This window comes from Gavia stellata, chromosome 4 (genome assembly GCF_030936135.1).
Source record: "Gavia stellata isolate bGavSte3 chromosome 4, bGavSte3.hap2, whole genome shotgun sequence".
In the NCBI taxonomy this organism is placed as follows: domain Eukaryota; kingdom Metazoa; phylum Chordata; class Aves; order Gaviiformes; family Gaviidae; genus Gavia; species Gavia stellata.
The window spans coordinates 76,643,437-76,656,721 of record NC_082597.1 but is presented as its reverse complement, the minus strand read 5'-3'; the positions used below and the strand labels follow the sequence as shown (position 1 = coordinate 76,656,721).

Sequence of the window (13,285 nt, the reverse complement as noted above, 5' to 3'; positions counted from 1 at the left end):
AGAAAAAAAAAAAAGCAAGGGCTAAAATCTGTCATCAGAGAGAAATGGAATTATGGATTTGACCTTCTCCATGAAGCAGCAGCAAGAAGACTTTGGATCTTTTCTAATGTTAATCTGTGAAAACATCCTGGACTCAGTATTAGGGATCTTACTTAACAAAGCATTTGAAACAAGCACTTTACCTGACCCATGTAGAAATGCTCTAAACTTCTATTATACCTCCTTCAGTGAATTGCAGCCCTGTCTGCCACGTGGAAACTCTTGAATGGCGTGCTCTGTGCCTTGCTGAGCCAACAGCATATTGCTTCAGCCATGGTTAACTAACCATCGGGGCTCAAATAGAAGGAGGTATCTGGCAGCAAGTGAAGGCCATTTCGTGGGATGGATGTTGTGATTGATGCTGGGGTGCGGCACACCATCCTGCACAGAAAGTACTATACTAAAGGTACTTCAAAAGAACAAACAGGTTTATTCCTTGGTGTGTGCATCACAGTAAATGAACTCAACAGATCTGTCCCCTGCCCCAGGGAAAAATGCAGCCTGGTTTCCGTGAGGGAGGACTTGGCTCTTTACTGTCACTGCTGTGGGACCTGTTTGCCTCTCAATCATCTCTGCATTGTCCCAGCAAAGTCTTAAAGTGCCTCTTTCTGACAGGGTCAGGAAGCTCCCTTGCTCAGAGCTTATTAGTGTTTGCTTTGCATTTTAGTCACAAAGCACCTTTTAAAGTAAAAACATGAGTGAATTTTAAGCAAACGCAGGTGCGTGTTTGCATTGGTGTGGCAGTCATTTCTTTGCCTGTGGTCATTTCCTTTTGTTTTGTTTCATCAATTGAAATTGCTAGATGGGACTTCAGTGGTATATCGCCATCAACCATCTTGTAGGTTCAGAGAAGACTTCAGCAGACATGCTAGGAAGAAATGGAGCTTTTGCTCTAGCCCTAGAGGTGTTTGCACTGCCATGGAGGAGCCTGTGGTTTCCCTGGTGCTTTCACTGTTGTTGCTGGAACAGCTGTTGTAATCTGCTGCACCTATTTACTGCCTGAGATATTTCTGTCCTGTTCAGCTGCTGAGTATCTTTAAAAGAAATCAAACAGGGACATTGCTGTCTCCCCACTGCTCGTAAGGGAGAAGTGTTAAGGGGGTGATAGTGCTCTCTTAACCACCTTCCCTCAGTTTTCCCAAGACTTGTGCTTCAGTCGAGCTGTTCTGTGGGAGCTAAACCATCAAAAAAGCTTCGTATTTATTTTGTAGGCAGAATTTTCTGCCTCGGATACCTGAGAGAATCCCCCTTTTGTTGGAAATTTCTCCTTAGGTTGTTTTAGCTGCAACACAAAGCCTTGCTTTCTGGAGAAGGACGTACAGATGGGGTGGCAGTGCTGGGATGTCCTTACCTTCCTGCTTAACTGGTAGAGAGTCATTTAGCATGTGCTAAGGAGACGTTTAGGGTATGCTGTTGACAGGCTTGAGCAAATCATAAAATGAGTTCTCTGGAACGTGAAGCCATCAGTAAATTGTTGGCAAGCCCTTTGCATTGGAAGTAGGTAAATGATGTCGTGTCACTTATGCTCACTCATTTTCTTTGTTTGTTTCTAAACAAACTTTTCTAAAGGCTTATACAGGGAACTTTTGGAAGCAGATGTTACCGCAAAGGTCAATAAATACATGAGTTGTTCAGGAAGTCGGTAACCTGGACTACCTAATGGGTTTTATAACCGCTTTTGTTTGCACTAGGTAATGCAGAACTGTTCACTAGTTGGTAATGCAACATCCAAATCCAGATTTCACCCTTACAGGGGGGAAAAAAAAAAAGCTAGGGACTTCTCTGTATTTAAACATTACAAGGTACTCTGTATCAGGCATAACTGGCAGGGTGTGGGGAGCTGGGGGCTGCAGGGGTGACCTGTGTGGAAAGGGGTCATGAGCTGCCAGCTCCAAAACAGGCGAAACCAGCCCATTGCACACCAAAACTGCAACCGGTCAGAGCAGCACACGGGGCCTCTGCTCGAACCTGTTCAAGAAAGGGCGGGAGCTGCTAGGGACAGGACTTGCAGAAAGGGGACATGAGAGGAGACACAAAAGGGCACACATGAGGACAACATGGGAGGAGAGATCTGAGGATGCAGAAAAGGAGACATGAGGAGTCACAAAAAAGGACATGAAAAGGTGACATGTGGCAGGAGGGACAAAAGGACATGTGTGAGGGCAACTAAAAGGAGACACAGGAGGAGATATGAGAGGAGATGAGGACATGCAAAAGGAGATGCGAGGAGATATGTGAAGAGACACATCTGGAGTAAAGGGAGGAAGAAGTGGAGGAGACGTGTGGAAGGGGACATTGTTGGGTGCATGGCTGGAGATGCTCTCTTGGAAGGAGGTGTTCTGTGCTGGAGGAGGTACCCTTGAGGGGCTGTGACCCATGCTGGGGCAGGGACACCACTGAGGGACTGTGGCCCATGGCGAACCTGTGCCAGGGCAGGTACACACCAGGGGACTGCAGGCTGTGGAGGACCCATGCTGGAGCAGAGGAGCAGTAAGAAGCAAGGAGCAGTGGGGGAAAAGTGAGATGCAAGAAGCAGCCAAAAGAAACTGTTAAGGACTGACCCACAACCTCCTTTGTCTCCTCTTGCCTCACCGAAGGAATTGGGACAGACTGAGTGTAACCCACAGTGAAAACAAGGGAAGTTGAGACTAGGAAGGGAGGAGGAGACGTGTTGGACTGAAGATGAGCCTGGGGATGGGGGGGGAAAGATGTTTCCCAACGTGTTTAATTGTTGGTTGGTAGTCCGTCGTGTCGTGTGTCTCCCCCTGCCCCCAGTACCTGAATCATTAATTAAAAGTTTATGTTAATTTGTAATAAATTAAGTGAAATTCCACAAGTCAAGAATGTTTTGCCTATGGCAGTATACTCCTTATGCTGGGATGTAAAGTGGTTTAGCAATGACATGGCCAAGCAGTACAAACCCCGTGTGGACATAATCTGGGTAGAGTTTCCTCTCTCCATGTGTGAGACTGGCATACCCCTGTGTTGCTGTGTCGGCACTTTGGCATTTTCCCGAGTACAGTTTTCTAGAGAAGGGCCAGCACCAGCCAGTTGCAGATGTTCACAAGTGGTGATCTTTGAACAAGTTGTAGGCAAAAGCTATAGAACAGATGCAGTTTTATTTGCAAACCCTTATATTCAGGCTGGAAAAGATTCATTGTGGGGCAGAGCTGGAGTAAACTTTTGCCACTGATGTGCTGTTTCTGCAGGGTGGAGTTGCATAGCCATCTCTTTACCCCCATCCCCAAACTGTTTGCTGGTGCAGTACTACTAGCCTAGCAGTAACTATACTGTGTACTCCAGGTGTAATGTGGTTAAAGAAAATCTCACTCCCTCACTCTTCTTCCTTCCAACCACAAGTGGAGCGATAGAAAAGTGAAAGAACAGAGGGAGGGAAGATGGCAGGGTCTTGCCATTTCGTGCAACTATATGGAAAGAAAGGGTGTGTTACCCTGTTAGAGTCTGAAGAAAGCAGAGGGTACGGCAGGGAAGGGCAGCTCACTGTGATGTGGCCATTCTCAGGCGTGCCAGTGCCCGGTGCTACCAGCCAGATGATGTGTCATTGTCTACAGGTAGAATAGAAATGCTCCAAAGCAGTCTCTCTGAGAGACTGAAGATGTGTTGAAAAATCATAGGATGATAAAGCTTTTGTTCAAATGGAGGAAAAAAATTGAGAGATAGAAAATCTCCACTGAGATTTTTCTTCTTTTCAACTGAAGAATGATTAATCTGAAATGGAAAATTCTGTTCTGTTATTAAGCTGACCCATAGCTATCTGTAGCAGGCATAATGTAGTTCTCTATTACATTCTGCACATTTTTGATTTGTCTCACAAAACTTCTGTTTTTACTGTTGGATTGTATTGATTTTATTTCTTTTAAATTATGCAGACTTACACCAAAAGGGAAATGGATTAAAGCAGAGAAGACACTAAAATGTTTTGCATCTTTCAGAGAATTTTTTTTTTCTTTAAAGAGTATATTCCTCATGAAACCTTACTGTTTTTTTTCTTTATTAAGAGCCTGGCACACTTAAGAGCCACTTTGACTCTGCAGGCTTTGAGGAAGGGATTGGCATATTGATGACCGTGCCCTTCAATTAAACTGTGTGCATTGACACACCTTATTTCAGACTGTGAAAAACTGTTGGACTTTCTGGGAGATAAACTCAGCTCCACTCTCTCATCTGCTGCAACATACCTCTTTACAGTTAAATCTATGCTTTGGACTTCAGGGATCTAAACTTGGGGGCTGGCCAGGACAGTCGCACCAGGCTTGTAAAAGCAGAAATAGCACTATGTATCCCAGCTCAACTGCCTGACAGGAGGGTATATAGGTGTCCCCCTACACTTGAGCGTACTGCTAGAGAAGGTCTGGCTCTGTGGGTAGAATAGGTGGGAAAAGAGGAGAGTGTGTCTTTTAAAGATGACTGCTGTACTAAAGGCTTAACAGTCGTAATGTTCAATTCTCTTTCACAAAGTGTGGTTTTAAATGGTGAAAGAAGGGAAAAATATGATCTTTTTCAGTGAAGGAAGGGGTTAAGTACTTTAAGTCTAGAGGCTTAAATATAAAATTAAGAGCATGGTCAAGAACAGAGGTGCCGTATGAAGGAAACAGTAAATACTACCATGTTGCAGAGCTTTGTAGCAAATACAGCACACAGGGTAGTTATCGAGGAATAAATGGAAGGGAAACAAGTACCATTCTGTGATTCTGGGAGCTGAGACCTCTTGACAGAAACAGATGATAGCACCGGGGTTTTAGATGAGTTCTCAGTTTTGGGGAAGGCTGGCAGGTGGTTATTCTCTGGGGAAGTGAAACACCTCAGAAGCAGCTGTCCCACTCACTGTCAGGTGTCAGGATCATTAGTGTAGTAGCAGCAAACTGGACGACAAAAGAGAATCTAAAATCCTAGTATCTAGGATTCTTCCTGTACATGTCTGATTTGAAAATAATGGACTGATGAAGATAAAATGGAGTAAGTGCTGTATTTCCTTACAAGTGGCAAGCACAGTATGCATCCAGGGGAGTAAGGGTCAGTCTTGGTTTGTGATAAACAAAGGGGGCGATTTGACCCTATTTTGTTTTTGAAGGAGAGTAATTTTTGCTAAAGGACGATATATCATACCAGATGCAACAGCCTGAGAGAGGTGAGACTGCTGCTGCTCCATGTCCAGACAGTAGTGAGGCTGAAGATGTATTCAGCAGGCACACGCACACAAAGCATACGTTTACACTACGTGTATATATGTACATATACATGGCTGGCCGTACAGATCACAGGCAGACACTCAGAGCACCCACATGAACATAGGCAGCACTAACAGCTTCATCCTGCTCCCCTCTCTGGCTGGACAGGATGGAAGTCCACAAGTGAGAGTATACGTAGATGTATGTACAAGGCGGATCCCTCCAGCAGCTGGGCTTAGACATTCAGCCCAGTAGCTGCCCCTGGATCCCAGTCTCACTAGTTGCTGGCACCTGGACATACAAGTCCCCAAGGCTCCAGTCCTACTCCAGTTGCTGGTACAAACCGTCAAACACACACACACAGCTGGCCAGGACTTTCCATGTCCCATAGCCGACCCTCCTGTACTCTCTCCCTTGGAGACATACAGGTGCTTTCACACCCAGAGCTGACCCTTAGGGACCCACTCATGCTCCTGGCTCCCAGGCCACTTTGCATACTCACAGGCTGGTCCACTTGATCTTTGCTAGCCGTTGCACACTTGCACACCCACACTCACTCCAGTTGCTGGCACACATCGGCCCTCTGACCCGTGGTCTGACCCCAGTTGCTGCATTCACACCTCGATACGCACACAGAATTGAAAGCCCTCACCCAGGAAAGCATCAGAAAGGAATTTAATAAGATGACAAGAGACATTGCGCTGATCCCGGCGCAGGGCACAGCCAGACAAGCATACTGACCAGCAAGCTATTTACCTATGTCTGGCCCTTGTTATTCCCTTACATCTCTATTTTCCCACTCTTGTTCCTCGCAAAATCACCTAAGCCCCTCCCTTGCCCTGCCTTTGGTTCCTTTGCTAAGTATCTCGTAAGTCCTGTGTGATTCCAAACTGTTCTTCTCCTGCACCTTATAATATGTCCCACCCCTAGGCACTGACCCCCTTAGCCCGAAAGGTGATCTGGAGAGCTGCTTCTGGTGACTGTGGTGATGGGTTTCATGCCTGAACACTGGGACAGCCCTGGGAGGGGCCCAGACAAGGTGCTGGTTCCTCCCGAGTCCTTGATCTGGGATCCCGCCTGCCATTGTGCTCCTGTGCTCCTCTGGGCTTGGGCAGATGGGCCTTTGATGGGCTGATGGGCCTGGGAGTAGCCTGGCAGGGTATATTTGAGGTCCCCCTCCTGCTATTGTCTCTCTCTGAGCTTTTTGTGGGTGTGCAGATGAGCTTCGTCACATAACCTCACAACTTGAACATGGACTGTGGTTTTTGATGGGGCCCTGTGGGCACTGTGGCAGCGTGGAGAAGCCAGGGTGCTTTTTTAAAGATGACCTAAATGCATAATTCAAGCATGCCGGCATGAAGGAGAGTTCAGCATGCAGCTCTGCCATAGTACTGTCCTGAGACTCATGGTCTGTTGCCTTCCCTGTCAATGTCTTTTTCTTCTTTCCTCCCCTTCAGATCACAACGGTTGTCTTGGAAGAGCAGGCTCTGATGGGAGCAAGAATGCTCAGGATGCCCAGCTGCCTGCTAAAACTGACCAGGGTGGTGCTGAGCCACAAGCTCAGGGCTCTGTTTATCCTCACCTTTAAGTTCATGTCATTTGCTTCCATCGTGTTGTACTGGAGAATCACGGAAGACTCTAAGGGCAGGGCCCAGGTCTACAGCTTGCCTGTTGAAATCCGCTGTGCTCACTCTGTGCCTTCTCCTCCCCGTCCCACTGCCAGTGGGCCCCCTCCTGCCCCAGGGGATGTGTTTTTTGTGGAGACCTCGGAGCGAACTAACCCAAGTTACCTGTTCACATGCTCTGTGGAGTCAGCGGCCAGGACGCACCCTGGGACAAGGGTCGTGGTGCTCATGAAAGGCTTGGCAAACGGTAACGCCTCGTTACCCAACCACTGGGGCTTCTCGTTGCTGAGCTGCTTCCCCAACGTGGAAATCCGTCCCCTGGACTTGCCAGAGCTTTTCTCTGGAACACCTCTGGCAAAGTGGTACTTGCAGGCTCAGCAGCGCTGGGAGCCTTATTTCTTACCTGTCCTGTCTGACGCCTGCAGAATTGCCATCATGTGGAAATTCGGTGGCATCTACCTGGACACAGACTTCATTGTGCTTAAGAACTTGAAGAACCTCACCAATGTGCTTGGTACCCAGTCCAAGTATGTACTGAACGGGGCCTTTCTGTCCTTTAAGCCCAAACACAAGTTCATGGAGCTTTGCATGAAAGACTTTGTGGAGAACTACAACAGCTGGATCTGGGGGCACCAGGGCCCACAGCTCCTAACACGTGTCTTCAAGAAGTGGTGCTCCATCAGGAGTCTTCGGAGCAGTACGAGCTGCAAAGGAGTGAGTGCTCTGCCCCGTGAGGCTTTTTATCCCATTCGGTGGCAGGACTGGAAGAAATACTTTGAAGTGGTCAGCTCCTCAGAACTTCACCACCTCTTTAATAACACCTATGCAGTGCATGTATGGAACAAGAAGAGCCAAGGGACAAGGCTAGAGATCACATCCCAGGCTTTGCTGGCTCAGCTGCATTCTCACTTCTGCCCTGCCACGTACGATATCATGAAGAAGGACTACGAACAGCAGTGACTCAAGCGTCAGAGATGTTGCCTGGGACGCTAAACTCTCCAGCTGTTCCATCACAAATGAACCTTCTTTTGAAGTGAGGTGGTGGGAACTGAGGATAAAAGCTGTTTGTGGGGTGTAGGTGGAGCCTGTAGCTTCAGCTGGTGTCTGTGCAGCTCTTTGTCTTGACTTTAACTGCCTACCAGCAACATTTTGCTTCTCTGCAGGACCCTTCTTCTCCTCTGCTTGGTCAGGTAGAGAAATCTCAGGAGGGGAGCAAGTGCAGGGCCACTTGTGGCAGCCTCCATCAGCCTTTCAGAAGAGTAAGGCCCCTTTCTATGGCTGAAAGAAGAGGCCTTTGTGGAAATGCATATCTCATAGCCTGATTCTCAGGACTTCTGAAGTGCGGTCCTCAAAGCGATGAAAGGATGGGAGAGCAAAGAACAGGAACTGAGGAGGAAGTTAAGGATGTGGTAGAGGAGGTGTCCTGAGAAAAATGTAGAGGAAAACAGAGAAGAAAGAAAGGGCTAAAGCAACTTCTTTTTCTTTTTGGTGGAGGAGACTTTCTCATGTCTGGTTTGAGCAGGGAGCAGGATGCTGCAGTATCTGTTTGACGCCATAGATCTAAAAGCGTGGAAATTTGGTGCAAATCAGAACATGAGGATCTGAGGCCAGCTCATCATTTAGAAGGAGCTCTTGCGCAACAATGTTTTATTTTGTAGTAGTGGCAAATTAACACCCTGCTATGAGCAGGACAGCTCATCCAAATCACACCTGAAATGCACCTGACACAGGAAGAGCTGAACTATCTTTTATACTGTGTTTGTCTCTGTGACCAAATGTCCATAACTGTGTCTAAGATGCACCAGATCTTTCAGCACTTGGATGGATCCTAAAGGAAAGGCATGATATTTCCAAGTATTTCCAAGGTTACAGAGAGCTTGGTAATGAACCTGTACTGTCTAAATTCAAGTCCATTTATGGGTCATTTATGGTGGACCTCTTCAAGTAGCCTGCAGTACTCCTGCAATTCACTGTCCAGGAAAGCTTTACTCTTCTCCCTGAGCATCTTCCTGAATTGCAGTGGGGAAAGTTAACATATCTCTTGCAAGGTGCTGTTGTGCCTTTGAGGGTTCCCACCACAGAAGCAAGTTTGTTGGGGAAACTGTGGGAGAAAACTCGTCCCTTGCCTTGATGGCCAAAAGGACGTATTGATGCTCTTACAGTTCTTGTCAGAAAATAATGGAGAAAGAGCAGTGAGAAACAAGAATAAGGTTGAGACCATCAGCATCGTTATATCTAGTCCCCACCACACTCTGAAGGGGATCACTGAGGCACATGAGCTTGGCACTACAATAGGCTTAATGCAGATGAGCAGAGCATTGGCCATCCCCTCTCCTACACTACTAAGAGATTATGATCTCACTGTAAAATCTTTTCTGCCTCCAGTGTGCCTCCTCTTCTTACACCTAGGAACAGCAGTGGGGTGGTCCAATGGCCCCTTTGATGACCATGAGTCAGTCAGATCTTCAGTGTCACCTGGCCCCAAAGTGACAACTCTTTCATGTGGTGCTTCCTGCAAGTCCTCTGAGTGTGACTCAAATGATTTCTATATCTACGGTTGTCTGAGGCCTCTTCTGTTTCCCAGGTCAACCATAAGCAATGTGAGGTTCACTCAGTTTAGCCAAGGCAATGGTCAAAATCGTAAAAGACTGTGCATGCAATATTTCTCTCTTGTCTCAGGTTTATTTGTCTGTTCTTTGATGATAAAAATGCCCATCACTTTTACAAAGCAGTTCCATGTCCCTCAGGGAACCTGGCCATAGGAGCTTAAGGAGGGTGCGGACTTTTTTTTTTTTAATGCTGCGCTGTCTGGTGTTGATCTGAAGCCAGTGCTGCTTTGTTTGAAAGCTACCTGCCTGTGAGTTGGGCAGGGTGTGAGGTCTGTGCACAAGTAGCTACTCTGGAGTGAAGAAGGTGCTGAAAGCACCCTTCCAGTGGCTGGCACCACATGCATGTATGTATGTAGTGTTGCCCCTTTGTTCTGCCCAGCTTCATGGTATATCCTGGAGGCATTCAGGATTTTGAATGTCTGCAGCTCTCCCAACACTGAACATCTTTAAGCACAAAGACTTTGTGGGGAAACAACAGATCTTTCTGACTGTATAAGCATTCTTCAATAAGCTAAGTGGTATAAATGGATGCTGTTTTCACTCCCTACTCTCACTGTCACTACTCTGTGGGTTTTTTTCACTGCTTTCTTTAGAAGCAGCTGCAAAATTGTCAGTGCTGGCCTAGTGTGTGCTCAGTGAGGCATGGTTTCTCCTTCTACTGGTTCCTTCTGTTTTGGGCCCTCTGGGCTAACCAAAAGAAATCTTAGTGAGCTAGGAACCCCTACCAGAGATGGTAAAATGGTGGTTGGTGATCATAAAGGCATAACAGGGGACTGTACTGTGGCAATACCATGAACTGATTATGGGAGTGTTTGGGACCCACTGCAATGAATATCTGGCTTGATATACCACTGCTTATTCTAGGAAAGTGCCTTTTTGGATAAGTGGAGTGGGTTTTTTGTTGCTGTTTTTCTTTGTTTTTTTTCCCCTGTAGAGTCAGTGTTCTGAGGTTTGATAAGGAGAGGATCAAACCAAAGCAGCCTTTGGCCTTTTTCCCTTTGTCTTCTGAAAGAAAAATAAATACAGTTCTTACTCTTAATTCTCTCTGCCAAGATGTTCTATGTTGTTCTGTGAGGCATTGATGATAGGTCTGAGCAATCTGTTAGCTATTATGCAGAAAAGCATTTTAAAGTTGTGTCCTGAAGTGACTCACTAAAATTAGGGGTGTGGAATGAACATGAGACAAATTGAGCATAAGCACCTGTGGAAAGAAGGCTCTGTGGACCATGGCTACGTACCATCTTTGGGACTTGGGTGGAGGGAACAGAGGCAAGCACAGTGTGTGGTACTGATTCCTAATCCAAACAGGTATCGCCCTATCATTCATGACCTGCGATCTATCTGAACTAAGGCATTTTAGTCTCACTCGGAAAGTCTGGATGTTATGGAATAGGACACTCCATGAGAAATTGTGTTGCTTTTTCCCTGGGTGATGGGCTACAGCCTCCTATAGTAGCGACTGTGTCTGTGCTCTTGTAGACCTAAAAGTGGAAAGCTTGTGCTGCAGCCATTCATTTTCCCACCAGCCTTTCAGAGCCTGATCTAAAGACCCTGGAGTCCAGGGAAACATTTTGAGAGGCTGTAAAAGGACTGGTGGGGACTGTGTGCAGAGGAGTTTTATTGTGACTCCTTGACTCAAGAGCCAGGGAAACAGTTTTCCCTTGAGATGTAAAATAGTTGCCTGTGCTTTCTTCATTGCTGATAGGCAGTCAAGGATGGTGGGAAGTGGTGAGAAGGCACTAGCTGTTTCTTGCCCTGTCTCCTTTGTCCTTGAGCTCATGACGGTTTGCTGGTACCCAGGTGTGTAGTACATCAATGAGAGAAGCCGGGGGGGTGGGGTGGGTGGGTGTGTTGGAGATGCAGAATTGGACAGTGCAACAGAAGAGGAGTAAGGAAGGATCAGTAAGGTAATCCTGGACCTGGCCTCCTTGGAAGAAACTGAATAATGATTATATTCTCTGTGCTGGCTGGGAGTGCTCCTATGCCAGGAGCTCTTGTGTTGGGGGGCATCTAGGATGTGCAGGAAGTAGTAATGTTCCATAGGGCTCTTTTTTCCCCTCTTCTTCTCCTCCCTGTTTCTTCTCCCTCCCCCCAAAATGTGTAGTCCAGGAAGGCTGTGGTGCAAAGCAGGTTGAGAGCCCTTCCTGGGGGAAAGTGCAGTTACCTGCCTTAATCATATCCATGTTGGGAGCTGAGGTCTGCCTAGGGCTGGTTTGTCCTCAGCAGGAGAGAAGAGGCAAAACAAAGCTCTCCACATGCTCTGTTTGGACATGCCATTTGTGAACACTGGCACTCTGCTCTTTCTTATGTACTTCAGGTTCATCTCTCTCAAGTATTTGTGACCATTCCCTATGTGCGCTTGGCTTGTGGTCTCTTTGGTACCTTTATTGTAACCATGCCTGGAACTCAGATGAATGGGCATAGTCCAGAAGAGAAAACTACAGGAGGAAGTCACTTCAGCTGCACTCTGCCATTACAGCTCAAGCTGAGATCTTGACCTTTAAATTTGTATATGATGATGGAGCCAAATAGCAGCTTCCATGGCTCAGTATGTTGGTAGAGGTACGAGAGGTAAGAAAGTACAAAGTGGAATCTATGTCCGGGGGAAAATCAGGTAGGCGCATGAAGTCTGGCAAGTTAAATATGAAAACACCATTAGGCTATAGAAAACGTTGTTTGAAAAACAATTAACAAAAGATATTAAAGCTACCAATGTTGTGAGGTTTTTTTCCCAACTGCAGAAGGAACAGGAAGCCTGCTAGAGAGGCGGAAGGTCAGTAGAAGATGAGAGATTGAAAGGGAGTTCAGAGATCAGTCTGAAGCAAACCAAAATTAATTTCTGCATCTGGCTACAGGTAAGAGGAACTTGGGAATGTTCCTCTACACTGTAATCCCTCCTTGTGGGGGATGCAAGCCACAGTCTCTTGCGCATCACCATGTCCGTGGAATACATGTCAGGACTGAATGAACAGACAGATGATGGGATCTGATGGGATGCATCTGTGAGTGCTGCGGGAGCTGGCTGATGTCATTGTGAGACCACTCTTTGTTATGCTTGAAAGGTCGTAGAGACCTGGGGAAGTGGAATGAAGCAAAAGTCACTCCTATCTTGCCTGTCTTCAGGAAGTGCAAGGAAGAGGATCCAGGGCACTACAGGCCAGACAGTGTCACCTTGACCCCTGGGAAGGTAATGGAGCAAATCCTTCTGGAAGTCATCAGCAAAGATATTAAGGACAAGAAGGTGATTAGGAGTAGCCGGAATGGATTTACAAAGGGGAAATCATGCCTGGCTAAACTGATAGCCTTCTATGATGAAATGACGAGCTCAGTGGACAGGGGAAGAGCATTGGATATTGTTTATTGCGACTTTAGTATGTATGGAGACACAGTCTCCATAACAGCCTTGTAGACATATTGATGAAATGTGGACTAGGTAAACACAGCGAGGTGGATTTGAAAACTGACTGAACTTCTGGACTTGAAGGATTGTGATTAGTGACACAAAGTCCAGCTGAGGCCAGTAACTAGTAGTACACTCCAGGGATCTGTGCTGGGGCCAGTGCTCTTTAATGTCTTTATTAATGACCTTGATGATGATGGGATGGAATGCAACCTTGAGAAGTTTGCAGATGATGCAAAACTGGGAGGAGTGTTTGATAAATAAGGTGGTTGAGCTGCCTCTCAGAGCGACCTAAACAAGGTGGAGAAACGAGCCAACAGGAATCTCATGAAGTTCAACAAAGAGAGATGCAACTGGTGAGAGAAAACTCCATGCACCTGTGGACAAGAAGTTGACCAGGAGCCAGCAGTGTGCCCTTGTGGC

The 13,285-nt window shown here is 46.7% G+C and overlaps 1 protein-coding gene across 1 annotated transcript; it reads left to right on the top strand.

Moving 5' to 3' along the window:
- Positions 1-6,656: 6,656 nt before the first annotated feature.
- Positions 6,657-7,813, top strand: LOC104255876 (lactosylceramide 4-alpha-galactosyltransferase). Its single transcript, XM_009810114.2, is given in 2 exon segments — positions 6,657-6,677; positions 6,680-7,813. Coding segments are annotated over 2 exon segments (1,155 nt in total).
- The last annotated feature ends 5,472 nt before the right edge of the window (positions 7,814-13,285 follow it).